Source organism: Mastomys coucha, unplaced genomic scaffold, assembly GCF_008632895.1.
Source record: "Mastomys coucha isolate ucsf_1 unplaced genomic scaffold, UCSF_Mcou_1 pScaffold3, whole genome shotgun sequence".
In the NCBI taxonomy this organism is placed as follows: Eukaryota; Metazoa; Chordata; class Mammalia; order Rodentia; family Muridae; genus Mastomys; species Mastomys coucha.
Window position 1 is genome coordinate 40061024 of NW_022196909.1, and position 26607 is coordinate 40087630.

General features: G+C 47.3%; 1 protein-coding gene and 1 long non-coding RNA gene across 2 annotated transcripts in view; both read left to right on the forward strand.

The window, feature by feature from the left end:
• Nucleotides 1-3223, forward strand: part of Upb1 (beta-ureidopropionase 1) — a 34604-nt gene extending 31381 nt beyond the window's left edge. The window contains exons 9-10 of the mRNA XM_031348274.1: nucleotides 1035-1189; nucleotides 2873-3223. Of these exons, the coding sequence (XP_031204134.1) occupies nucleotides 1035-1189; nucleotides 2873-2983 (266 nt within the window). The 3' untranslated portion in view covers nucleotides 2984-3223. The remainder of the gene's footprint in view (nucleotides 1-1034; nucleotides 1190-2872) is intronic.
• A 6755-nt stretch (nucleotides 3224-9978) lies between these two features.
• Nucleotides 9979-14704, forward strand: LOC116074908. The gene is made up of 2 exons (XR_004112339.1): nucleotides 9979-10198; nucleotides 13624-14704. It is a non-coding gene; the product is annotated as an uncharacterized LOC116074908 (long non-coding RNA).
• The last annotated feature ends 11903 nt before the right edge of the window (nucleotides 14705-26607 follow it).

The window sequence follows — 26607 nt, forward strand, 5'->3', positions numbered from 1 at the left end:
CCCCCCCCCCGTTCCACCTACTTCCTCTGGGCAGGATTTGTTCCACAGCCTGTGCCTGCTCTCTGGGCGCCCTGGCCTCTCTGCCACCCCAAGACTATGTGAAACTGGACCATGAAGCTATGGGGAACCCCTCTATACGCTCTCTAGAAGGGGCAGAGGGGGACTCATACGTGGGCCCTCGTCTTTCTTCTTCCTTCCCCACCTATCCAGCCATACTGATGATGTCCCTGGAGTCAGTATAGATTGTCATAGGTCCTGGGGTCCTCAGGTGGTTGTGATATGAAGGCAGCAACTTCTAACTCTGTTAGAAGCCCTCCCCCCTCCCCGAGGTCCCATCTCTCTAGCCAAGAACACGAGAGGGGAATGCTGCTTTGCTCACAGGGGCATTCCTGGCTGGGTCAGTCCCCCTCAGAGAGATCCGGGAGGATGAACAGATCCCACCATCTGAAGTCCCAGATGGCATGTCACACATGCAGAACTTCCAATCCCATATGTGTCCAGATGACTGACAGACAGACAGACAGACAGACAGACAGACAGACAGACAGATGTGGGAAAGGAGGTTCTGGGCCTGTCTTAGAGGGGCCACCTCACTCAGCTGTGGTGGCCTTTAGCTCCCTGTCAAGGGGGCTAGGCATGCAGAAGAGGCTTCAGGCTATCAGCTCTAGGAAAAGAAGGATGAACGATCCAGTTCATCGGGCAGACCCACCACAGGAAGCGGGGCACGCAGAGCATTCTTAGAAATAGAGACTCTCTTTAGGTTTGGGCAGCTTCTGCTGAAAGAGAAGGGCTAGCCCACCTAAAGTGTGACCTCTTGACAAGTTTTTGGGGACAAGGGAGAGTGACTGGTGTGAAAGCAAAGCTCTGCCTCCCTCCCCAGGACCTTTAGGCCTGAGGGAGGGGGACTGGGAACTGGTAGACATGGGGGTAGTTATGAATGCTTTCTCCCGGGTATCCTGCCATGTGCCTGCCTGCCCTTCTTCAGAGTCCACCCTGGGTACAACCTCATGGCTATTTCCCTTTGCCCCTTAAAGCTCACCATGACCTCGGCTACTTCTATGGTTCGAGCTATGTGGCAGCTCCAGACGGCAGCCGGACCCCCGGCCTTTCCCGTAATCAGGATGGGCTGCTAGTCACTGAGCTCAACCTCAACCTCTGCCAGCAGATTAATGATTTCTGGACTTTCAAGGTGGGTACCCGTGTCCCCTTCCATTGCCCCATACCCTGCTTCTCTGCCTCCATCCGGTCTGCAGCTGCGGGAACTCCAGTGGCCAGGTTTGCTCCAACAGACAGACAGAGGGAAAAGGCCAACTCCCTCGCTCTGCAGCGTTTCCCTGAGCAGAGGGCTAAGGCTCTGCTGGCTTTGGGGAGGAAGCACCGGGGTGGGACGATACGCAAGCATAAGGTCTCAATAAATTCCCCCTTCATTGGATTTAGATTCTAGGCGTCTTTGCCCAAATTAATCTCAATTTAATTTGTCTAGAGAATACAGCGGGTTGGCTTCTGTAATCTGTTTTCTCTTTCCAGGCATTTCCACTTGTCACAAGATAAATGCGAGTGTCTGGCTCAGCCTGCGACCAGGCTCCACGGTCTAGGCATTGAAACAATAGTGGGAATTGGGGCACGTGGGAAAACTGGAGCTTTGCCTGGCTCTGACTCCACCCTACTCAGTTCCTTTGGGACTAGCATCTTCTGCCCTTAGGACTTAGGACACAGTCCCAAAAGCTGCCTGTGGGCTCAGCAGTCTAGGAGTGCAGGTGCCTGCCATGCTGAGATGAGACAGTGGTAGCCAAGGCCAGGACCCCCTGGAAGGGCTCCTGATCTGCAGACAAAGAAAATGTATGTCCCACTCTGTGTGACTGAATGGCTTTGTTCTAAGTCACTGGAAAAGCCCCCACGTGGACTATAAACTCTAGTCCCTGGCTTCATCTGAGTGTGAGTTTTTTGTTTTGTTTTATTTTTAAAGATTTATTTTTTATTATATGTAAGTACGCTGTAGCTCTCTTCAAATGCACCAGAAGAAGGTGTCAGATCTCGTTACGGATGGTTGTGAGCCACCATGTGGTTGCTGGGATTTGAACTCAGGACCTTCAGAAGAGCAGTCGGTGCTCTTAACCGCTGAGCCATCTCTCCAGCCCCTAAGTGTGAGTTCTTGATCCTATTCCAGGGGCCCAGATTCTTATCGGATAAACAAGATTCTACCCGTGAGAAGGTCTCCTGATTTCCCTGTCATCTTGTTGGGCCACTGGGGTTAAAGCAAGATTCCCTCTCAGTTAGAAGTTAGAGCCAAGAACTCCGCCAGCTCTTTGGCCACCCACCTCCTCTCCAGGGAACAACAAGCAGATTGGTTTCTCTTTAGACCCTTTCTCAGACCAAAAGCCTTCCGAGTGGTGATGGGTATAAGCTCATTTCCAAGCTGTTGGGAGGGGCTGGCACAGGGGAGGGTATGAGGGAGAACCTACCTGGGATGGGCAGCTTTGATAGAGCGCCCAGCTCTCTATCCCAGGTCTCCATCTGTGTCTATAAGATGCTACACGGAGCCGCCAGAGTTCCGGTTCCAAATCTCTGCTTCTAGCTGGTATATGCTCCTCTTCTCCATCCTGCCCTAAGCCTGACCACACCTCCCGGGCTGAGAGGTAAAGGTCAACTGGGATGGACTGTGTGAACCATCCTGCACTCTGGAATTTCACTGGAATCCCATGTGGAGGTCACCCCGCGGCCATTCTTTGTCTCAAATAGCCCTGTCAATCAGCATGGCGGATGCATTTCTGTCCTGTGGCTGCCCCCTAGTGGCCAGAGGTGGTGGCGAGTAAGGAATAGATTTTTTTTTGTTGTTGTTGTTTAATCCCAAGCCTATGTGTTTTGTTTTCAGATGACCGGACGACTTGAGATGTATGCCCGGGAGCTTGCCGAAGCAGTAAAACCCAACTATAGTCCCAACATTGTGAAGGAAGACCTGGTTCTAGCCCCTAGCTCTGGTTAGGTTTGGGGACATCTCCGGCCCCAGTGGATACATTTTAAAATGTACACAAATGGGGTTTTCAACACCCAGGCAGGAGGAGGGTAGAATAGGCAAGTGGGTATGTGATAATTGTTAATGATGAATATAAGATTTTTTTTTCTGGGGACTTGGAAATGTTTTGAGATTCAAAAGATGATTCACCCACATTGAAATTACAACACTGAAATTGTATTAAATGTAACTGGGTTGGTGTACTTCAAACATCGTTTGTTTTGTGTAGTGTAGATTCTACACCAGGCTAAGGTGATACAGGATCCTATTAAGGCCATGGAAAGGAGCCGGTCCAGACCAGGATGGGATGCGGTAATACCCGGGAGTGGGGAGCTTTGATAGACTTCCCAGCTTTCCACTCCTGGTCACCATCTGTGTCTAGAGTGAGATGCCACGTGGACAAAGCAGAGCTCCAATCCTGACTCTTCTCTGCTTCTACCTGGTATTGTGTTCCTCAACTCCATTCTGATCCCATCTCAGGGTTCCATCAGCTCCTTGATGGGCCAACTTGAGAAATTTGTGTACTAGTAGGAAGACAGGAAGAGCAGGTGAGAGTCACAGAGACCATAGCGTGATTGTGAGAAGGTTCTTAGGATGAGCTGAGTCAACTTAGCTGTGGCCCAATCATTCCGGTGGGCACAAACCTTGATGTCTTAGTTAGAATTTGACTGTGAACAGATACCATGACCAAGACAACTCTTTAAAAAAAAAAAAAAGATTTACTTATTTATTATATATAAATACACTGTAGTTATCTTCAGACACTCCAGAAGAGGGTGTCAGATCTCATTACGGATGGTTGTGAGCCACCATGTGGTTGTTGGGATTTGAACTCAGGACCTTTGGAAGAGCAATCAGTGCTCTCACCCGCCGAGCCATCTCTCCAGCCCCAAAGGCAACTCTTATAAAGACAACATTTAATTGGGGCTGGCTTACAGGTTCAGAGGTTCAGTCCATTATCATCAAGGTGGGAGCATGGCAGCATCCAGGCAGGCATGGTGCAGGAGGAGCTGAGAGTTCTACATCTTCATCTGAAGGCTGCTAGAAGAATACTGGCTTCCAGGCAGCCAGGATGAGGGTCTTAAACCCCATGCCCATAGTGACACACCCACTCCAACAAGGCCACACCTCCTAATAGTGCCACTCCCTGGGCTAAGCATATACAAACAATCACACTAGGTGATGCAGAGAATTTGAGGTGAGAGGCATGGTCCCACGGTCTTTTTCCAAGCTGGCCTTGAACTCAGGATCAAAGCATCACCCTGCCATAGCCTTCTAAGTAGCTAGGACTACAGGTATGTGTCACCGTGCCCAGCACTGTGCAAAGGTATCTTACCAGTGCGATCAAAGTTTACAGCTTGTGGATTGATGGTGCCAAAAAAGGAAGGTGAACCTCACTCAGTCCGTTTACAGCACTAAAGAGCATCCTTGAGCCTTCCATGGGGAGAAAGGCTGGCTAGACAGGAGTTCCAGCCCCTGCCAAGATGTTCAGCCTGCCTGCTTGACATCTCTCCATAGAGCTATTAGACTGACCTAGCCAGCTGCCCCACCCCCAAGCCCTGCACATCCCCATAACATCTTACTAACACGTCGCCTGTGGGTTCCACCTCTGGTGTGAGGCCACAAGCGGTCCCAAAGGGAACGGAAGCTGAAGGAATGAGTTTTCCTCTTTGGATCTGCGTTTCTGGGATTCGTTCCATCTGATTTGATTTAAAGACATCAGTGACTCTGTTTCCTATGATTAAACACAGAAGTGGTTGCCCGTGGCACGATGGGTGCCACCGTTAACATCTATAATGTGGGGCCGATCACAGCCAGTGCCCAAGTGCCCCAGCCCGCCTGCCTTTCCTGATGGCCTTCCCTGTGGGTCTCAGGTGTGTGTGACCATCCCGTTAGGAAGTTCTTTGTACTAAATCTCTTGATGTCTCTCACTTCCGTTTGTTTTCTCGGGGCTCCCACTTTGGTGTCCGATCCCCTGACTTACGCATCAGGACACTCAGTTCTCGGCCTAGGCGTTTGTATAATGGAGCCACATGACCATCCCACTCCAGGTTTCAGGATGGTGGCAAGAGAGACTACACGTCCCATAAAGCCCCCTGGCAGTGGGCAGTGCAATGCCTATGAGGGTTGCGTCCTTCGTACCAAACACATAGACAGAGGGGTAGCTCTAGGGTAGAGATGCAGAGCCTCAAACTAAAGTAGACCTGAGCATCAGGAATGGGAGGTGGTACTCCATAGTCCCACCCTTCCTGTTCCTATCAGAGAAGTCAGCCTCATTGCCCAGCAATGAAATTACATAAACAACCCGTGTCATCGATAGGTGTCCCTGGATAGTACCTTGGATGACAAAGTCCAGTGGAATTACCTCACCATGTTTACACTGCTGTCCTTAATCCATCTTTGCTGTAGAAAGTGGCCCTCAGACCCCAGTATATGATAGATCCATCACTGTAGACGTGAACTTTCTGGTATGGCCCTTCAGCACTCTCCTATACCAGCGTGCCTAAGATAGAAGTACAGAGATGAGACACCAGGCATTATTTGATTAGACACTCCTGTCATTGTCTGGAAAAGAACAGTCACGCCAGGGAGGCAGATCCTGCAGAGGTGGTTGGTGGGGGCTGGTTTCCTGCCAGGAACATGTAGATACTCAGTAAATATTTTTGGAATGAACCCTGGGGAGGGAGATTTTACATGGCTGTTGCTGATGCCACGGGGCAGATGCGCAGGCAAGAACTGCACTGGTCCAGGATCTGTCCGCTGTCGTGTGCAGGTGCCTTTGACCTCTGCAGATTCCCACCTTACTGTCGTAGGTTAGCTGAGGCTCTGGATAGGAGGGCGATCTGGCTGCCCCGTCGGTCACCTCATTGGTCACCAGGGTTGATTCGGTTGATCTGGCTGGCTAGGCTGGTGTTCCCTTCCTCCCTCACCCCTCCACATGCATCCCTCCCAAAGCTGCACACTCAGTCGAAGAAGATGAGCTTCCCTTAATAGAGGAGGGCCGGTCTTCCGTCAAGGGTATAAAGGAGCTGAGCTCCCCTGCTAGAACCTCCAGATAAGCTCTCAAGATAGCTGAGGTGAGGCTCTAGCAAGCAGCTTTCAGATTCCTTTATGTCAATGCTGGAGAAATCCGACGGACAACGGTCCTGTCTGTGTTAAACGCACGCCGTGCTACTGAGGTGCCGCTCTTGTTCGACAACTTAATTGTTGGCATATCTGTGGTATAGTTAGGTCGGCCACACTTGTACCGAACAAACAATAAAACAGCCTCCCCCGCCCCCAAGGGAGATGGTGTGCTGAGAAGTCTTTATGGTGCTGAGACTGAACCAGGGGCTTCCCGCATCCCAGCCAACTGGAATTGCAGCCCCCACGACAGGCCCTTTATTTTTATGTCTATGAGTACTCTATCTGCATGTACACCGGCATGCCAGAAGAGGGCATCAGATCATATTATAGATGGTCAGATCACATTATAGCGCCATGTGGTTGCTGGGAATTGAACTCAGGACCTCTGGAAGAGGAGCCGGTGCCCTTAACCACTGAGCCATCTCTCCAGCCCCCCAAACCAAGTCTTTATAAACCAAAAAAAAAAAAAAAAGAAACAAGTGGCAAAGGTAAAGGCAGCGTGGTAGATGGAGAGACAAGTGCGTTGCCAAGGAGATATTCCCTCAACCCAGCAACACACTCTCCAGCAAGCCACAGATGAGAAAGGATGCTAGTCCTGTTTTCACAAAGCACGGGTTCCGCACTGTTAACATCTCTTAAGGAGAACTCCTTCAAGCGTTCCTCCTGAAATGTATTTGTCCTGCAAATAATCAAAGACCTTGAAGGGCGGGGCAGTCTGACTCCTCAGTTGACAGCTGCCCTTCTTTGGCATCCCAGTGGTCTTGTGCAAGGTATAGTCAATGAAGGAGCCAGGTATAGGCAATGAAGTCCCCATATGCCGGCACAGAAGGCCTGAGGAAACTATCGGGTAGTTGCAGCTGCTGACTGCTGAAGCCCAACTCAGCCCTTGAAGGTAACGCCCCAGTCTCAGCCGTACCTTGTATGTTGCACCTTTTGCCATCTCCAGTCTCAGTGACCTCTAGATGTTCTTGAAGCCTGACGGGAGGTAGTTCCTTTCCCCCTGGTGGCCTAGCAGGACTGTTGTGACTGGTGCAGAAGGGACAAATACCAAGACTGATATCAACACAGCCCGCCCTTGGTGTGAAAGTCTACGGCAATTGGTGCGAACACCCCTTTCCTGCCTAGGAGTGGGTCACATCCTTTGCTTCTCCCCCACCTCCTGGTTTTAGCTTGTTTTGAGTGGCCTTATTTTGAGTGCTGCTTTGTTATTGCTAATACTGAAGCTGCCACTTTCCCCATTGGTAAGTCCTATGGCCACGGTTTTTTTGTTTGTTTGTTTGTTTTGTTTTTGTGGTTTGACCTCTGACACTGTCACAGCTGCCTGCAGCTGCCACAGTTCTGTATCTCCTTGGTTCTACCTCTTCAGTGGCTCTGGGCCACTTTATTCATATTAGTATCTCCTTCGTCGGAGGGGCAACCCCAGTGAGCGCTTGACGAGCTACTTCATGCATGTGCTTAATGAGACACTTCACGAATGCGCTTGATGGAATGTGTCACGCATGGTCATGTGGTGAGAGAGCAGAAAGCACAGCCATGATGGCCAGAGCTCTAGGTGTCAGTTCTCTGCTGCCATTAACTGGTCATGTGACTCTGGATTTTGTTCCTTCCTCACACGATGAAGCAGACTGATGGGCACGTGCGTGCGTCCCTTACAGTTGCCTAGGCGGCTTTAGGACTGGCTAAGGAAATATTAAGGAGACTGTGAGGAACCCTGGGAAAGGGAGAGGGAGGAGGGGGAGCTAAAAGCTCAGAGGAAGGAAGGACATGCTGGGCTAATGGGATAATTGGATAATCCTCAGAGCTAGGGGCTGCCAGGCTGGGGCCAGCTGTTAGAAGCAGACACAGATAGCAGTAGCTAAACGGGGTCCTGGTGCAGGAAGCAGCTTGCTGAGCGTTGTGGGGGAGGGGCGGCAAGAGCCAGTGGAGGGGGATGGAGGGAAGGCCTGAGAGGACATCGAGGACAGGCCCTTAGGGAGCCTGTTAACTAGGGTGACAGGTAGGGACCCTGACTCCCTTCCTGGCCTCAAGGGTGTCCTGGCCACCAAAGACTTGTAGACGCCACGCCTGCCCATTGGAGATAACTATAGATGGGGCATGACTATAGACATGCTTGTGAAAATATTGCTGGGCTCTTGTAAATACTAATTTTCGGGTGCATGGCTCAGGGAGTCCCCCTCTCTCGGGTGCATACCAGGTCGGTGCTGGGCACAGAACAAAACAGATTTTGGAGAGAGGCCAAGAAGGGTACAGGAAGGGACAGCTTAGGGTAGTGAAACCATTACGTCCTCTAGAGCAGCGAGAAGTAGGGAAGACTTTCCTGGTTCTTATCGTTTATGACATGTGTTGAAAAATGTCTGCAGTGGGAACCGGAAATCAGAAATTCATCCCTGGAGAAGGTCTCAGCTGAGAACCGCCCCCCTCCCCGATTGGTTCTACGTGGCTGTCCTTCCTTGATTGGGGTTGGGGGGGGGCAGGGTTGCGTGAATACAAAATAAAAACATGATTGTTCCTAGGTGTGGTTTAAAAGAAAGTTTTTGTATAGACATGAGGGAGAGCACAGCCAGAGGCGTCTGGAAGATTCCAGACTGAACCGAGCCATAAGAGAAGCCAAGTGAAGGGACTGGAACAAAGAGGAGGCCATGTAGCCAAAATGGCTGACTTATATAGGAGTCAGAGAAGCTGAGGGAAGGGATGCCCAGGGCTGGAGAGGTTTAGGGTAGGAGGTGGGGTATGTCAGCCAGGATGACTCTGTAACAGGTCCTCGTGATGCTCAGAGCCTGGGAGCCAGCATCTGCTCTGATACTAGACACTTCCAGTTAGCCATCTGCCATGGGTTTCATTGAGTTCGAACGATAAGCGCCCGATCTGATGCTGCTACGCTGTCTAACTACTGCTTCTGTCGGGGCGCTGAGTTCTTGTGCTTCTGTTTTCTGTACTCTTCATAAACTCACTAGAACAGCCTTTACAGATGGTTATCTAGACCATACGGGCCACCTCATTAGAAATTTCCGCGAAACGGCAGGGACAGCAAGAGGCCAAATTCATCGCAATGTCAGAATAACAGGGACTTCAGAAGCACACTAACAAAGGAAATGAGAAACAAACATCCCAGAGCCAAAGGTCGTGAGTTTTCAGTTTGAAAGGGACCCCGAGCGGCCAAGACGAGGATAGGCATCTCACAGCGACGACGTTTCCTAACGCTGAGACAGAGAAACCCTGCAGCGTCCTGCACAGAGTCAGGGGTCAGAACAGTATCTCCCGAGGCTCCAAGGCCGCGCTGGAAGATAAAGGCCACGCCCTCCCGAGGCAGGATGGCTTCTCACCTGGAACTAGACTTGTAAGCAAGCATTAGCTACCTCCAGACAGGCAAGACTTTGAAGGGCAGGGTCTTGCATATCCTGTCAGGAAGCTCCTACAGCACGTAGGTCATGAAGGAGAAGGAAGGGGGGTGGGGAGGGCACACTATGGGAAGACGTGGAGTCCAGGAAGCAGACAAACTTTACAGGAAGGAGGCAAGGGAATGAGTTCCCCTGCTGATGGTGAATGTTGTGTTTTATGAAGCATGGTGTGACGAGGCTGGAGGGAGCACCTCAGCGAGGTGTTTTCCTCGACTTCCCCCGCCGCCCCCACCCCCACAGACCGGGAATCACCACCACGTGACAGGCCTCGTTCAAAAGGAAGTTTATTGGGAGAAGGGAGCCAGGGAGTGGAGTGTGACCTAGAAAGGGCTAGAGGTAGAGAAAGGGGGACAGAAAAGCACAGAGAGAGGAGAGAGGAAGAAGGAAAGAGGTCAGCCATGGTCACGTGGGATCTGGGTGGAAGGTGGGGTGGAGAGTAGATGGAGAGAAGCTCGCTCTTTCTTCTGGGGGCGGGGGGTTGGTACCTGGCTGTTGCTAGGTAACTGTTGGGCGGAGCCTAGAGAATGCTAACAATGATGGTGATCGGAGATTCCAACATGGCAGCCACAGAGCAGGTCCTCGGGGTAGGAGCACAGGCTCCTAGACAGTCCTTCAAGCAACATATTGAAAAGGGATCGAGATAATAACGGGCAGAGATGAGGTGATTAGAGGGACTGCTGATAAGACCCTAGAAATACAAATGCGTGGGAAAACAAGATAATCAAAACAGAAACACGGCGGAGAGGGAAAGCTATGGTAGTTATAGCGCCGCTTCTCTGCCTCGGATATTTTATTGTTATGAGAACAGAAATATTAATAGCAAGCTAAGATGATGTCTCAGTTGGTGAAATGCTTGCCCCAGAAGCATGAAGTCCTGGGCTGTGACTTCCATTACCTATTAACTATGTAATCCCATAGCTGAAGAATTTCAGAGACAGAAGAATTCCAGGGGCTTGCAGAGCCAGACACTTGGCAAGTGCAGTGAAGGACCCTGCCTCAAAAGTGAAAGTGGAGAGGGCCAGAGAAATGGCCCGGGTGTTAAGGGTGCTTGCATGCCCTTGCACGCGGAAGGGTAGAGGCGAGGCGGTGCCGTAGGGTTGGTTCTTGTCAACCTTTGTGCGGTTGGGAGGATCAAAGTAAAGTTTTCACCTTTGCTTGGTAAACACCTTTACTCATGGAACACCTTTACTTCATGAACCGCTTCTCCCTTTTAAGGAGAATTGTAGGAATGATGTCCTTTTGAAGTTTTATGCATGTGTAACTGTCCATTTAAGATTAAAACCACAAATGTCATGAAGGGCGACAGACAGCTGCAGCTGGTGTCGACATTGGGGTTCTGCCCAGTGTTTGTGAGCAGCCGAGTGTGGTTAGCCAAAGATGTCATCAGTGTATGTGTGAAGAGCAAATGAAGTCCTGGGTGGATGTGTATTGTTCGCATGAGCACAGCCATGTCAAGGATCTGTGCTTCAGACCCAGGGGAACTTTATCTTGTACCTGTAGATAAGTGTAATTATGAGACCATCACAGAAATTCACAACTGGATACAGTGCAGAGATCAACAGATTGTGGGGAGCCAAGCCACAACAGATACATAGCTACATTGTAGCTCCTGCATCTATGGTTTATGGAGGAGTGGAAGGATTAGCTACATTGTAGCTCCTGCATCTATGGCTTGTGGAGGGAGGGATTACAAGAGCCAGAACGCCAGGAAGTCTGCTGTGAGACGGTCTCTCCTAAAACTGCTACATAAATAAGACTGGAACAATAACCATAGCAATGGGCATGTTAACATGAAAAGGGGAATTTCACAGGCTCCCACTCCTACGGGCAGCTGTTGACTACTGGGCTGTAGCAGGAATAGCAGGCCACCTGTATGTAAAAGCTAGCCACAAAAGCATCTCCAGCAGGAGGACCTAACTGAGGACTACCTGAGAGGCCAAGGATTGCTGATACAGACAATGCCAGCCAGACAGGAACTGCTATTTAGAAGAGATGCTTTCTTGGGACCAATGGAGTGCTGGCAGAGGTTACTAAAGGAGCTCGCAGCAGTGTTTGGAGAAATTGCTGTGGCATTTCTCACCTACTCCCGGAGTCTCTGTTGACTCTGCACTACCTCATCCCCAACTCCCAAGGGCATGTAGGGTCGGGTGGCGAGCAGTCCAGGGCACAGGCAACACTGGGCAAGGTGTATTAGCGTCTCCTCAGAGGTGAGACCCATTTGATGCGCCAATGCAGAGTGGTCAGCCTTGAAACCAACACTCAAAAACAACAAGAACAGACTCAGCAGGGTGCGCGTGTGCAGGGGTGTGTGTGTGTGTCTGTGTGTCTGTATGTCTGTGTCAAAAATTATCAAAAAGAGGCTATCAAGTTTAGAATGTGAGCCCATGGGAGAGATTTGAGGGAGGGAAGTTAGGAGGAGCTGGAGAGAGGAAGTGGAAGGAGGAAGTGATGTGATTCTATTTTAATTTAAAACTTTTTTTTTAAAAGAAAGAAAGAAAGCAAGCTGAACATGTTATGGGAAGCTAGCCCAGTAAACCGTTCCTCCATGAACTCCGCTTTAGTTCCTGCCTCCAGGTTCCTATCTAGGGTTCCTATCCAGACTTCCTGCCTTGACGTCCCTTCATGATGGGCTGTGATGTTGAAGTGTAAGCCAAGTAAACCCTTTTGCTCTCTCAACTTGGATCAGATCGTGCTGTTTATTCAAACAACAGGGGAGCAAACTAGGGCATGAATCCTAGGCTACCCTAGTCTGCATAACAAGCTCCAGGCTAGACAGAACCAGTGAGACTGTGATGAAAATCAAGATCTAGGCAAGTAGTTCAGGGGCAAAGTGCTTGCCCAGTGTGCTCAGAGCCCAAAGTCAATCCCTAGCACTGCAAGAAACAAAAATGAATTAGCACAGCAGCAGGTTCCCATGTTCGAGTCCCACCTCAACTACCCTACGGTGTGGTCCTGAGCTAGCCCCAGATTTTCTTTCATTGTATGGAAAGAGATTCCATCAATGCAATACGATTTTTGTTATAGTTAAAGTATGTTAGAGGTTGCATATGGAGGGAATATTTTTTCAAGCTTTAAAATGCCACAGACTGGCTGGGCAGTGGTGGCACACCCCTTTAATCCCAGTATTTGGGAGGCAGAGGCAGGTGGATTTCTGAGTTTGAGGCCAGCCTGGTCTACAGAGTGAGTTCCAGGACAGCCAGGGCTACACAGAGAAACCCTGTCTCAAAAAAAAACAAAAAAAAAACAAAACAAAAATAAAACAAACAAAAAAAACAAAACAAAAAAAAACAAAAAAAAAACACAAACAAAAAAAAAACAAACAAAAAGCCACAGACTGTTAACCTATCTGTTGAGTAATGTATTCCTTGACCTATCCACATAGCTCATTGACAGTTGACCTAGTCAGATACTTGTAACTTGGAAACTCAAATGCAAGAACCCGGAAGGGCTGGTAAGTTTTGAGAGAAAAACAAGAGTAAGAAGTGGGTTTTAGAATGAGAGGTGGCCAGGGTGATGAGATGGATCTCAACAAGCCAAGAACGAGCAGAAAAGTTACGGCCAGGGGCCAGAGACTTGGAGGTCATGGGAACCCACGCAGTCTATTATTGGCCCATCTTCTAGAGGAGAGATAACAAACTACCTCTGCTGTTGAAGTCTATAGGATAGACCTACAATAATATGATGACAAGGATTTTGTTCTCATTCTCTCTCTCTCTCTCTCTCTCTGTTTCGCTCTCTATCTCTCTGTCTCTGTGTGTGTGTCATGTGTGTGTGGTGTGGGGTGTATATGTGGTATGTGTGTGTGTGTGGTGTGTATGTGTGTGTGTGATGTGTATGTGTGTGTATGTGTGTGGTGTGTGTGTGTGTGTATGTGTGTGTGTGGTGTGTATGTGTGTGTATGTGTGTGGTGTGTGTGTGTGTGTGGTGTGTGTGGTGTGTATGTGTGTGTATGTGTGTGTGGTGTGTGTGTGTGTATGTGGTGTGTATGTGTGTGTATGTGTGTATGTGGTATGTGTGTGTGTGTGGTGTGTATGTGTGTGTGTGGTGTGTGGGGGGGGGTGTGGTGTGTGTGTGTGTGGTGTGTAGTGTGTGGAAAGCAGCAGTAGCAAATGGGAGCAAATCTGCACAAGTGGGAAACTCTCCTGCCCTTATAGGATAATAAAGGAGGGAGCAGGCTACTCACTCTGGAAAACGCACATCTGTAAGCCCGAATCCCAGTGTGATGGTATTTCAATGACAGGGTCGAACTAAAGAGAGATTAAAAGAGTAAGGCCCAGTGGGGCAAGTGGACATACCACCAGACAGAAGACCTGGTAAGGCTGAAGCAGGTTCAGAACCCCCGAGAAATCTTATAATTGAGAATAGCAGGCATTGGAACCAGCTTCCAGCCAGGCTCTGTCTGCCCTGGAACACGTAACCAGAGCACCCCGTGGAGAGGCCCAGGACAACTGGTCACGGTAGTATAAAAACCTAGAGTTCTTCCGTTCCTGGACATCCCTTCCTGCAAACGCTATTTAATCTCTGGTTCACCCTGAGTAAGATGTATGCATTCACATCACCACGAATAAAGCATTTTGGACAAGCAAGGACAAGCATCTCCTTCATCAAGGATTGCCTCCGGGGAAGCCTTCATTGCAAAGAGCCATGCCTAAATCTCCCAGAGAAGGCCTGTCCTCCAGACCCTCAGTACTTTCAGCGCTCACTCGGAACCAAACTGGATTCTGCCCAGCTGTCCCCTTCCTGCCTGGTGTGTAGGGGAAGCGCGGACCCCACGGACCACCATTCTCAACTCCTCCAAGTCTCCAGCAGTGACCAGGTACACAGGACATGGAGAACTCCGGCCTCCGTGCCAGCCCCTGCTATTTCTCGCCCAGGGAAACACGGGCTGGGACCCCGTATCTTGGACTTCGTTCTGTCTTTCTTCCCTGAGCGGCATCCCCGTGGTGAGGCAGACACACAGCCAGAGCCCGGATCTAACAGCAGCCTGTGTGCCCTCTGGAGACACAGGAGACATATGTGCACAGAGAAGAGGCCATGTGAGGACACAAAGAGCAGCCGTGGCACATGCGTAAAAGAGACCTCAAGAGAAGGCAAACCTGCTCACACCCCCATCTTGGACTTAGGAGCCCCTAGAACTCTGAAGAATAAACGTTTGTTGTTTAAACCACTCCTGTGATGTCGCATTATGATTTCATTACACAACTAACATTCTTTCACTGTGACTTCACACACACACACACAAATACATACACACACACACACACACACACACACACACTTACCTCAGCCAGAACATGTCCTCTTTCATACTGAGGGTGTGTAGACACAGTTCTGGGAAGCATCCAGGCCAAGAGAGGGAGAGGGAAGTACTGCCCAATGGTCAGGGTCAATTGGTACAGTGGAACCCAGCCTAAATATAGAATATGTTCTTGAACCTTTAGGGGCATGGAAAGTCAGCTGTCTGCTCTCAGACGCCACATTTGCCTTCTTGTCTATATATATTTGGCTCGAAGACTGCCAGGATGTATAAGGAGATTTCATCAATTGGGATATGCAGGCATATGACTCAGTCTCAATTTCCAACTTCATTATGTGCTGGGTGCTTGAAAAATGGTTGTTTATTTAAAAGGTGGGGGGGCCATTAATTTCACATCTGTATTCAGTCAAATGCCCTTCCCCCACTTGCTCTGTAACTGCAAGACAAGGCCCCAAGGATAAAATTGAATTCTCTGGTTTGGCTTTGAAAACAAAGTCCAAGGTTGGCTAGTCAATTGCTACAGTTGCTTGTTAGCCTCCTACTAAGTTGCCTCTTTACAAAAAAAACATGGCCTTGAGATCTTTCTGACACCCATGTGTATCTTTAAATCTGATCCATCTAGCAGGATGTGGTACAATCTTCTAAGACAGACCCCAACGGTCACTGTCTCTTGGTATTCACATTTTCACATGGAGATTAAAATTGACAACTTTCTTTGAATAAAAAGCACAGATAGTTCCTTGGTTTACAACAATAAATACCTTCATTGGAAGTTGGGAATAGCAGGAAGCCAAAATGCATTACAAACGCCCGTCCTCCTGAATGTAATAGCTCAGAACAATTGTATTAGCCTACAGCTGGGAATTATCCAACAGAAAACACATTTGATGATACAAAGCAGCATCTCACTCAGGTCACGCAATGGTTGTATGTGCGCTCTTCACACCACCTCAGAGGTGAACATTCTAAAACCTGTGCATTGAGGACTGTCTGGCGAGCGTGGGTGGTACGTGGTGTTCCCGAGATGAGGTAGCCTCAGGTCCAGGGCTTCTATCCTGGTCCTTCAGCTGTTTCACTGTAAGAAAGTTTTAGAGCTGTTTTATAGGGAAGCCTGCATCAGGGGATCCCAGAGCCAACAAAGGACCACGTCAGTGAGCTTGATATTGGATTCCCTTTGGCCCCAATCAGCCTTTAGGATGAGAGCTCAATTATAACCGGAGGCACCCAGTTCTTGAGCCTAGATCCTGGACCACAGAAATAGTTGGATGATCCATTTGCTTTGAAGGCACAAATATTAAAGGAATCTGTTATGTGATAATAGTGATATCCAACGTAGTCTAATGTGTGACACAGCAATGGGCATCGGAAATACAAGACCGGACTCCAATTCTTCCTCTGACTTCTTGCCCCGAGCAACCTTTGCCTGACTTGAATGCGAGAGAGCTGTTCTCACGGGTCATTTTACACACCGCTGTGGCGTCTTGCAGCCTCTCTTGGTTTTGTCCTTTTCAGTAATTGGAGGCCAGGAACCGCTTAAGTCCCTTTTTGCCTTTTGTTTAGACAGAGCAGGTGTTTGGACAAATAGATAGAGAAGTCAGTTTTGAAAAGTGAGAATTGTGCCAGAAACGAGCTCTTGGTTCGTGTTTGGAAACTCACTGGTGGAAGACTCGAGGAGCGGAATTGAAACAGATGTTTGCTCTGGGAAGAATTGGCTTCTTTCTTTTATCAAAATGAGGCTTCAATGGCAAACACCAGCAGCCAGTCCCCCTTGCAACTTGTTCCTGGTGATTTTGCCCTCTTTATAGGCACTTAACTGTCACCGGCGACAGAGAGAGCAGCTCTTGGACACTTGAGGTCACTTGAGAGGAGAGGAAGCCAATTATTTTCTCAGGCCTTCTTGTCTCAAGGTTATTCTTTTGGGGGCGTCTGCAGCGGGACTGGCTGAAGCCTGTTTCCTACACGTAGCTCCACTTATTAAAACACAAACCACATACACGAGAAGCCAAGCAGAGGGAAGAGGAGGGAAAAGAGCTGGAGATCAGAGTCATTGAGAGTTCAGGCTAAGAATAGAGAGGAACTCAGAGAGCTGCTTGGCTGTGTGACCTCCTGCGGGGACTTGGCAGGAGACCAGTGCAGCTCTGGTATTTCTATGCTTTTACAAAGAGGGAGCTGGCCTAAGAGGCAGGAGACTAGGTACCCGACTGGACTCTGGAGTTACAGAAAAGCATGAGCTGACGTGTGAGCGCCACCGGGAACCCAACCTAGGTCCTCTGGAAGAGCAGCCAGTGCTTTTAACTGCCGAGCCATCTCTCCAGCCCTTAGACAGCAAGACTTTTAACCAAACTGGAGAAGAAATAGAGGAACACAGGATGATGTCACTGATGCCAGACTTTGTCCAATGAGGGGGGAACTACATGTCCTCGGTGGATGAGGGATAGCTGCAATCTCCATCAATTTCAAAGTCTGTGATCAGTCGTGGAGGCAGAGTGGAACACTTCTAAATCCAGTTCCTCTCACTCACCCTCCCTGAAGAACACAGATCAATCCAAGAAACCACCAGCCCACTGGGGATGTACTGTATGAGATGAAGCACCTAAATCCACCTCCACTGAATCTTACACTAGTGGGCAGAAAGGACTCATCATTTGGAGATAAAACGTATCCTGAGTCGGGCAAAGTGGTGTACACGTTTAATCCCAACACCCAGGAGGCAGAGGCAGGTAGATCTCTGTGAGTTCAAGGCCAGCCTGGTCTACTTAGCATGTGCTAAGACAGTCTGCACTACATAGTAGAGCCCTGACTCAAAAGGAAGGCAGGGAGGTCACACCACTCTGTGATTGCAACTTTTGTGTCCCAAATACTCATGTTGATAAGTGTCTTCATCAGGGTTTCTATTCCTGCACAAACATCATGACCAAGAAGCAAGTTGGGGAGGAAAGGGTTTATTCAGCTTATTTCCACATTGCCGTTGATCACCAAAGGAAGTCAGGACTGGAACTCAAGCAGGTCAGGAAGCAGGAGCTGATGCAGAGGCCATGGAGGGATGTTCCTTACTGGCTTGTTTCCCCTGGCTTGCTCAACCTGCTCTCTTATAGAACCCAAGACTTCCAGCCCAGGGATGGCACCACCCACAAGGGGCCCTATCCCCTTGATCACTAATTGAGAAAATGCCCCACAGCTGGATCTCATGGAGGGATTTCCCCAACTGAAACTCCCTTCTCTGTGATAACTGCAGCCTGTGTCAAGTTGGCACACAAAAGCAGCCAGTACAATCAGTTAAGAGTTATATGAGTGCTAGGAATTGTCAGGGGCCAATCAGGAAAGGATAAGGGCTAGTAGGCAGACAATCTTCCTAGAAGTGGCCCCACCACTTTTTGCGTGGTCTGCAGTGGGTGAGCTCTGAGACGCAAGGCCCCAAGAGATTGCTTCTTGCCACCGATAATGCCTTTCCTGTTATTATTCCATACCCTAGGGATTCCAGAGCACCAGCCCACCCTATTGAGCAGATTTCCTGCAGGTCAACATAAAAGATGAACGTTCACAAATTAATGCTGTTTAGATGAATTAATGATTTCACAGCATTCCTGATTCGATTCAAAATAATTTCAGGAAGAAAGTTTTAGGATGGTCTTAGTTGTTTTGCTAGAAAGATATAATAAAGTTAGAAGCAAGAGCAGATTGTCCCCACTTCTCACAAATAGTAATTAAAGGCTGCACAATAAGAAAATACAATGAGCTTTCATAATTAGACTGAAAAGAGAAGTAGGCTTGAGACGAATCTGTGCTCAAGGAAAGACCCTGGGGTCCAAGGATGAAGCCACGGGTGTGCAGTACAAGGCAAGGCTGTGTGAAAACTGTTGCTTTGAACTTATAATGAGCTTACAGTATGAAACATTGCTTTGAATTTGTTATTGATACCTTTCTGTAACTCCCCTTTTGTGTAACATTTTTATCTATGAGGTAACTCTTTCTTCCATAGAGAACTTTTGCCAGGCAGTGATGGCACACACCTTTAATCCCAGCACTTGGGAGGCAGAAGCAGGCAGATTTCTGAGTTCAAGGCCAGCCTGGTCTACAGAGTGAGTTCCAGGACAGCCAGAGCTATACAGAGAAATCCTGTCTCAAAAAACAAATAAACAAAAACAAAAACAAACAAACAAAACAATAAAAAAAAGTAGAGAACTTTTTGTCTAAAAAGCTATAAAAAGGCTGAAAGCAATTTAAAAAAAAAAAAAGAGTATAGTTGGTTTCAGCTTACCTGGTATGTGTGTTGTCTCTGTGAATGACTTCTCTCCTTTCCTTCCTTGTCTCTCTGATTCAAAAAGAATAAAAAAAAAAAGAAGCTCCAGGCTTCTCGCCTGGCCAGTGAGAGGCTTCTAGATGACTCACCAGAGAAAGAAGCACTGGTGAGAAATCATTTTTGTAATTCCCCAGCACTTATTTAAATATTGGATTAAGACTTTTTTTTTTCTTTAGCACTTACTGAAACACAGAACAGTAACAAAGAGTTAAGTTTTTCTTCTTTTTTTTTTTTTTGGTTTTTCGAGACAGGGTTTCTCTCTGTAACCCCGGTTGTCCTGGTACTCACTATGTAGACCAGGCTGGCCTCGAACTCGGAAATCCGCCTGCCTCCGCCTCCCAAGTGCTAGGATTAAAGGCGTGCGCCACCACCGCCCGGCTAAGTTTTTCTTCTTATTTAAGCACAGAGAGTTAAAGACAAAAGAAGCCAGCAGTTTTCAGTCACAGAATAAGCAAGAGAGTGTTAAGTTTCCAAAAAGCCATCAGCTTCTCGCCCCCAGCACAGTCTGAGAGAGTTACAAGGCCAGTAATATCATCTGCTTCTTGTCTTTTGCCCAACTCTGTGTCCCACCTCAGCTCTGAACCCCAAAAGGCTGGGGCAAGCCCCGACCCCTGCAGGGAATCTAACCTGGGTCCAATTAACAATGATAACACTTGACACACGGTAATTTTGAACCTTGTAACATGTAACTGTGAACTCGTCCTATAGGCAAAAAGTTTATGTAAGAAGAACATAAATGGAAATCTGGGTTTAGAGGGAAAACCGAGGAGATTTTTCTTAGGAATAGACACTGAGAATGTCCCTGAAGATTTTCTGCATGGTTTTAGATAAACTGATCAAGGACATCAGCATACAAAGTCATATTCTTTACTACTAGGGCAGACAGGTTCCTGGAACTTGTAAGACATACCCCAAACCAGAGATGGCTAAGTGCATGCTTCAAGCCCCACTTTCTGTCAGGGAACGAAGCATGTCCTGATGATTGATTCTGAATCCTTGGATTTGGGGGCCTGGTAATGATAGACTTAACTTGGACCTCCACCTTGCCCCTGAAAGCTGGTTATATAATTTAGAAAATGGGGGCATTCCGTGACACCAAACATCCCATTGACTATCCAGAAGTACTGGCAAAGACTCATTCTCTGTAAGGGTTTATAATGTTTTATAATAAACTTGATGTTTGCTACCTCAAAGTATGAGCTTTGAGAAGCCAGGCATACTACCATGTTTTCCAAACCTGCTATGTCCTTTTAAAATATTTTTAATACGGGCAGTGGTGGCTCACGCCTTTAATCCCAGCACTTGGGAGGCAGAGGCAGGCAGATTTCTAAGTTAGAGGCCAGCCTGGTCTACAGAGTGAGTTCCAGGATAGCCAGGGATACACAGAGAAACCCTGTCTCAAAAAAACAAAAAAACTTATAAAATCTAAAACTAAAATCAACACATAACTTTTAGAGATAAAACACTACATTATCATTGCTTCCAGAGTGTATGAGACAGTTTTGACTACTGAAGACATGTGTTTGCATAGTATTGTGACTTTAATCAGTGCCACCCAATCTTACATTTTGAAAGGGTAAAATGGATAATTTTGCTACCTGTAAACTTTTTATCATGATCTTTAAAAACGTATGTAGTATTCTAAAAACATTGAAGTTGACTCTTGTTAGATGCATCAGTTGTGTGGTTTACAAATGAACTTATATTGTTTCATTTTGTTTATTCTTTATTTTGTTTTATTTGATTTTTTTAATGACATCTGGCTATACAGCCTAAGTTCCCCCCCCCCAAAAAAAAAACTTCATGTTACTCCTGTCTTTGCTGTGGAATATATCTTAATATTAATATATTCCCATCTCAACCTAGAACTTCTGGCCTCCTCTAAAGACATCTGTTCCCCCCACCTTTCTTTGGGTTTCTCTGTGTAGCCCTGGCTGTCCTGGAACTCACTCTGTAGACCAGGCCAGCCTCCAACTCAGAAATTCACCTGCCTCTGCCTCCCAAGTGCTGGGATTAAAGGCAAGCACCACCACCACCCGGCAAGGACACATTTCTTAATGTGAGGAGTGTGGCACGAGTTCCCGGCCAGGAATCTCGGTAAGGACCTGGGAGTCATCAAAGACTCAGGTGTGTGCCCAGCAACTCTCCGGGTCTCAGCCTGTTCTACCTTACCAACTTCCTGACAAGGTTTTATGTCCCAGAGGTCTTGGAGGACCCAGGGACTAAACAGTAAAGACAACAGCAAAGGCTTTTCCTAGTGGAACGATTGTCTTGTGGGAGAGCGGGCAGAGGAAAAAAGTAATATAAGTAGCATACTAAAGGGTACTAAATTCTAGGACCAAAATAAAACGGAGAAAGTACGCAAAGTCTGACAGTTAGAGAATGGAGCTCCAAGAACCACATAATAGAAGGTGAGACTGGGCTGGAGAGATGGCTCAGCAGTTAAGAGCACCAACTGCTCTTCCAGAGGTCCTGAGTTCAATTCCTAGCAACCACATGGTGGCTCACAACCATCTGTAATGGAATCCAATGCATCCTTGTGATGTGTGTCTGACACAGTGTACTCATATAAATAAAAATAAATAAATCTTTAAAAAAATTTAAAAAACAATAGAAGGTGAGACCAACCATAGCCAAGTGTTCTCAGGCGTCCATGTGAGCACTGTGGCACTCTTCTGTCCTCCAGAAAGTAAATAAATGATGAAAAAATAAATAAAAATAAAAAAGGAGATGCGGTCCTGTTAGGTTCCCCAGGTTAGTCTTGAACTCTAGGCTCAAGTGATCCTCTGCCTACCCCTCCTGAATAGATGAGATAACAGAGGTGGCTCACCGTTCCAGGTCAAAGTCTAAGGGGGTAGTTAGAGTGTGAAAGTCCGTGCCTCTACCTCCTCATCCGTAAAGTCAGTTGGTAACGGCGCACACATCAGAGACTGCTGAGAGAATCCAGCGAGATTATGTAATTTGTTATAAACAGCCTTACACTGGGCAGCACTGTGCCCCAGGGAAGGACAATTTGGCCACAAGGGAGAAGGATCTTGGAGAAATAACTATAGAACAAGCAGAACCCCGGGCTCCCTGAGCCTGTGCACCGTGCCCTCGTGAATACTACAAAGGACCGAAAGCACTAAGTTTCTGTGCAACAAGCCCCGAAAATGCAGAGAACAGGGGGAAACTTCTAGAAGCAGGCTGCCTGAGTCAGGCCGAGCCTGCCGGGGCTTCACTCACAAGACATCCACTTCCAGGATGGTGCTCTCAGCCAAAGGCAACAAGCTTGCTGGCTGCCGCTGGCCCATCTGCTCCGTTGAGACTCTCCCAGAGCCCGGACTCCCATTGGCTTCGTGCCAAGGAAATACTTGAAGAGAAGATAAAGCAGCTCTTGAGTCGCAGCTGTAGAAATACACAGACCGGGAGGCGCATGCACGCGTCTGTTTGCCTGGGTGAGACTCTCAAGTGGGCCGAGAGTATGGTGGAGTTTGTCTCTCAGCTCTCCGTATGTCCTTGTCTCACCCCGTGGCACCTCCTGGTCTGTCCACAGCGAGATCCCTACCTCTTCTCTCTCCTTCTGCTCTCCAGAGCCCCGTCCTTGCCTGGGTTCGAAACCTTCCTTCAATAAGAGACCCCTTCTTTCTACTCTTTGTACTTAATGCCAGTATTTTTATTACCAAGTAGTAAATAAAAAGATATCTTTGAGCTGGGCAGTGGTGGTGCACGCCTTTAATCCCAACGCTTGGGAGGCAGAGTCAGGCAGGTTTTTGAGTTTGAGACCAGCCTGGTCTACAGAGTAAGTTCCAGGATAGCTAGGGAAACCCTGTCTCGAAAAAAACCAAATATATACATATACATATACATATACATATACATATACATATACATATACATATACATATATATGTGTGTGTGTGTGTGTGTGTGTTATGGATGGATGGGTGGATGGATAGGTGGATGGATGGATAGATGGGTAGATGGGTGGATAGATGGATATATATATATATATATATATATATATATATATATATATATGGAGAGAGAGAGAGAGGATAATTTTCTTCTAAAGAAAAAAATAGGGGCTGGAGAGATGGCTCAGCGGTTAAGAGCACTGACTGCTCTTCCGGAGGTCCCGAGTTCAATTCCCAGCAACCACATAGTGGTTCACAACCATCTGTAATGAGGTCTGATGCCCTCTTCTGGGGTGTCAGAAGACAGCTACAGTGTACTTACACATAATAAATAAATCTTGAAGAAGAAGAAGAAGAAGAAGAAGAAGAAGAAGAAGAAGAAGAAGAAGAGGAGGAGGAGGAGGAGGAAGAAGAGGAGGAGGAGGAGGAAGAAGAAAAAGAAAAGAAAAGAAAAGGTGTGGTTACAATAATGTCTGATCAAAAACAGAGATTCAAAACAAATTTTTGGTTTGTTGGTTTTTTTAAGATAAGGTCTCACTGGCTATGCCCTAGAGCAGCCAGCCTTTGACCTCACAGAGATCGACCTGCCTCTGCCTTCCATATTTTGAGATTAAATGCCTTTGCCACTGTGCTCAGCTTGTGATTCAAATTGGAGAATTTGGCCTCAGAAGAACAAAATACATTAGTGCTATATTTAATGTATGTTTCATGTTCCTGTTTCTGTTTCAACTATGGGCAGTTACATTAACAAATGAACCTTGTGCTAGTATCAGCTCAAAAAATTTTCAAATCCAAGTTGCTATTTTATATGTATAAGTATGTATATGTATATTTTTTCAAGGAGGCATCCATAGCCTTTTCTGTTTTTATTTGAGACAGAATCTCTTGCTGTTCATCCCAGATGGTCCTAGAATCTGCACTCCTCCTGACACAGCCAACAAAGACCTGTGACCATCACACTCCTAGAATCTATGTTCATAACCTTGTCCACTGACTGGAGCGTAAGGCACCCATACATTTGATTAGGGACTCAGGAACAATCTGTGACAATTACTAACTACATCATTAACCCTGTTGGAAAAACAGTTTGAAGCCTACATTCTTCTTCTTTGACTGATTCTTAGGTTGGCCAACAGACTCGAGTCTTAGTGGGTCATTGGTATAATAACATGGATGGATAGATGATGGATGGATGGATGATGGATGGATGGGTAGATGGGTGGATGGATGGATGGATTGATGGAGGGATGGATTGATGGAGGGATGGATAGATGGGTGGATAGATGGATGGATGGATGGGTGGATGGGTGGATGGGTAGGTGGATGGATGGATGGATGGGTGGATGGGTGGATGGGTGGATGGGTAGGTGGATGGATGGATGGATGGGTGGATGGGTGGATGGGTAGGTGGATGGATGGATGGATAGATGGGTAGATGGGTGGATAGATGGATGGATGGATGGATGGATGGGTAGATGGGTAGATAGATGGATGGATGGATGGATGAGTAGGTGGGTGGATGGATGGTTGGATGGATAGATGGATAGATGGGTGAATGGATGGAGATGGATGGATAGATAGATAGATAGATAGATAGATAGATCAAGCAAGCAGTTGAAGATGCTTAGCATTTTAGTTAGGAAATTAAAAAACTACCAAGCCTGCTTGGATTCCATTTCCTGACAGAAAACTATTGTGTCAGACCTCAGGAGTCAGCAATGTAATCTCAGCAGACTACGGCTGGAGGGAAGCCATTGTTTTGATGGGCTTCAGTGACTTTCCATTGAGCTGTGGGAAAATTTGACAGCTGACTCTGGCTGAATCATAGCCCAGAGGTCTTGAATATACAATCCTCTCTGAGTATTCTTTTCCCAAAGTGCAAAGCTGGCAGACTCCGATTGGTATAGTATTTTTATTTTAATTATTTATCTAGTATTCACTATGTCTGGCAGTTTTTATAGGTTCTTGTGCTGGATAGTTTTATGTCAACTTGACACACGTTAAAGTCATTTGAGAAGGAAGGAACCTCGATTAAGAAAATGTCTCCTGATCTTCTTATGATCGGGCTATAGACAAACATGTAGGGCATTTTCTTAGTTAGTGATTATTGGGGAAGGGCCCAGCTCATGGTGGGTGGTGCCACCTTTGGCCTAGTGGTCCTGTAAGAAAACAGACGGAGCAAGCTATTAAGAGCAAGCCAGTAAGCAGCACCCCTCCCTGGCCTCCACATCAGTTCCTGCCTCCAAGTTCCTGCCCTGCCTGAGTAACTGTGCTGACTTTCTTCAGTTGATGAACTACCATGTAGACGTGTAAGCCAAATAACCCTGTGTTAGTTTGAGTGAAAATGGCCACCATAGGCCCAGAGAGAATGGAACTTTTGGGAGGTGTGGCTTTGTTGGGATAGATGAGGCCTTGTTGGAGGACTTGTGTCACTGGGCGTGGGCTTCAAGGTTTCAGATGCTCAAGCCAGGCCCAGTGTGGCTCTCTCTTTGTGTCTGCCTATATGCCACAATGCTTCCCACCATGAGGGTAATGGACTAAACTTCTGAACTGTAAGTCAGCCCCAACTAAACATTTTCCTTTACAAGAATTGCTGTGGTCATGGTATCTCTTCACAGCAATAAAACCCTAAGACCCATCCTTTCCTCCGCAGCTTCCTTACGGTTTCATGCTTCCTTACGGTCATGGTGTTTCATCATAGCAGTAGTAACCCTAACTAAGACAGGTTTTTTATTTATTTATTTATTGATTCCTTAGAAGCATCCAGTCGATGAGGAAGTCAACAAATGAACTGAATAGTTTGTCCCTGGTCACACAGCTTGGGTGCGAGGTGCTGAGATTTACTCTGAGCTTTCAAACAGGCTCGAATATCACCGGTCAGCCACACTGCTCATTAATAACTTAAACATTAATGGTCTCCATTCTCCAATAAAATGCACAGACCAACAGACTAGATTAGAAAACAGGACCTATCATGCTACCCCATCCAAGAAACAAACTTCACCATCAAGAACAAAAAGGATGGGGGGGGTGGGGGGGGGAGAAAAGATACCCTAAGCAAGTGGAGGCAAGTAGCAAGCAGACCTAGGCATTTTAATATCAGATAAAATAGACTTCAAACCAAAACTAATCACAAGAGATACGGAAGGACACTGCACCTTCATCAAAGGAAACCCCCCCCATGAAGATGATACTACAACTCTTGGCATCCTTGCACCAAACATAAATGTTAGAGTTAAATAACGTCACAGATCAAGGGGACCTAGCAGACACCTACAGAACAGCCCATAAACTCTACAGAATATGTTCTCGTCTCAGCAGCTCATGAGACTTTCTCCATCCTAGGACCCAAAGCAAGTCTCAACAGATACGAGACCTTTGAAACAAGACCCTGCATCCTATCTGATCACCATGGACTAAAGCTGGGTATCAACAACAACAGAAACAGCAGAAAGTATACAAAATTTGAACATACCCAAACCTAAGGAACATGATATAGGCATTTCTAAGAGGCAAGTTCATGGCACTAAGAGCCTAATTAAAACAAAACCAAAGCCGGGCGGTGGTGGCGCACGCCTTTAATCCTAGCACTTGGGAGGCAGAGGCAGGCGGATTTC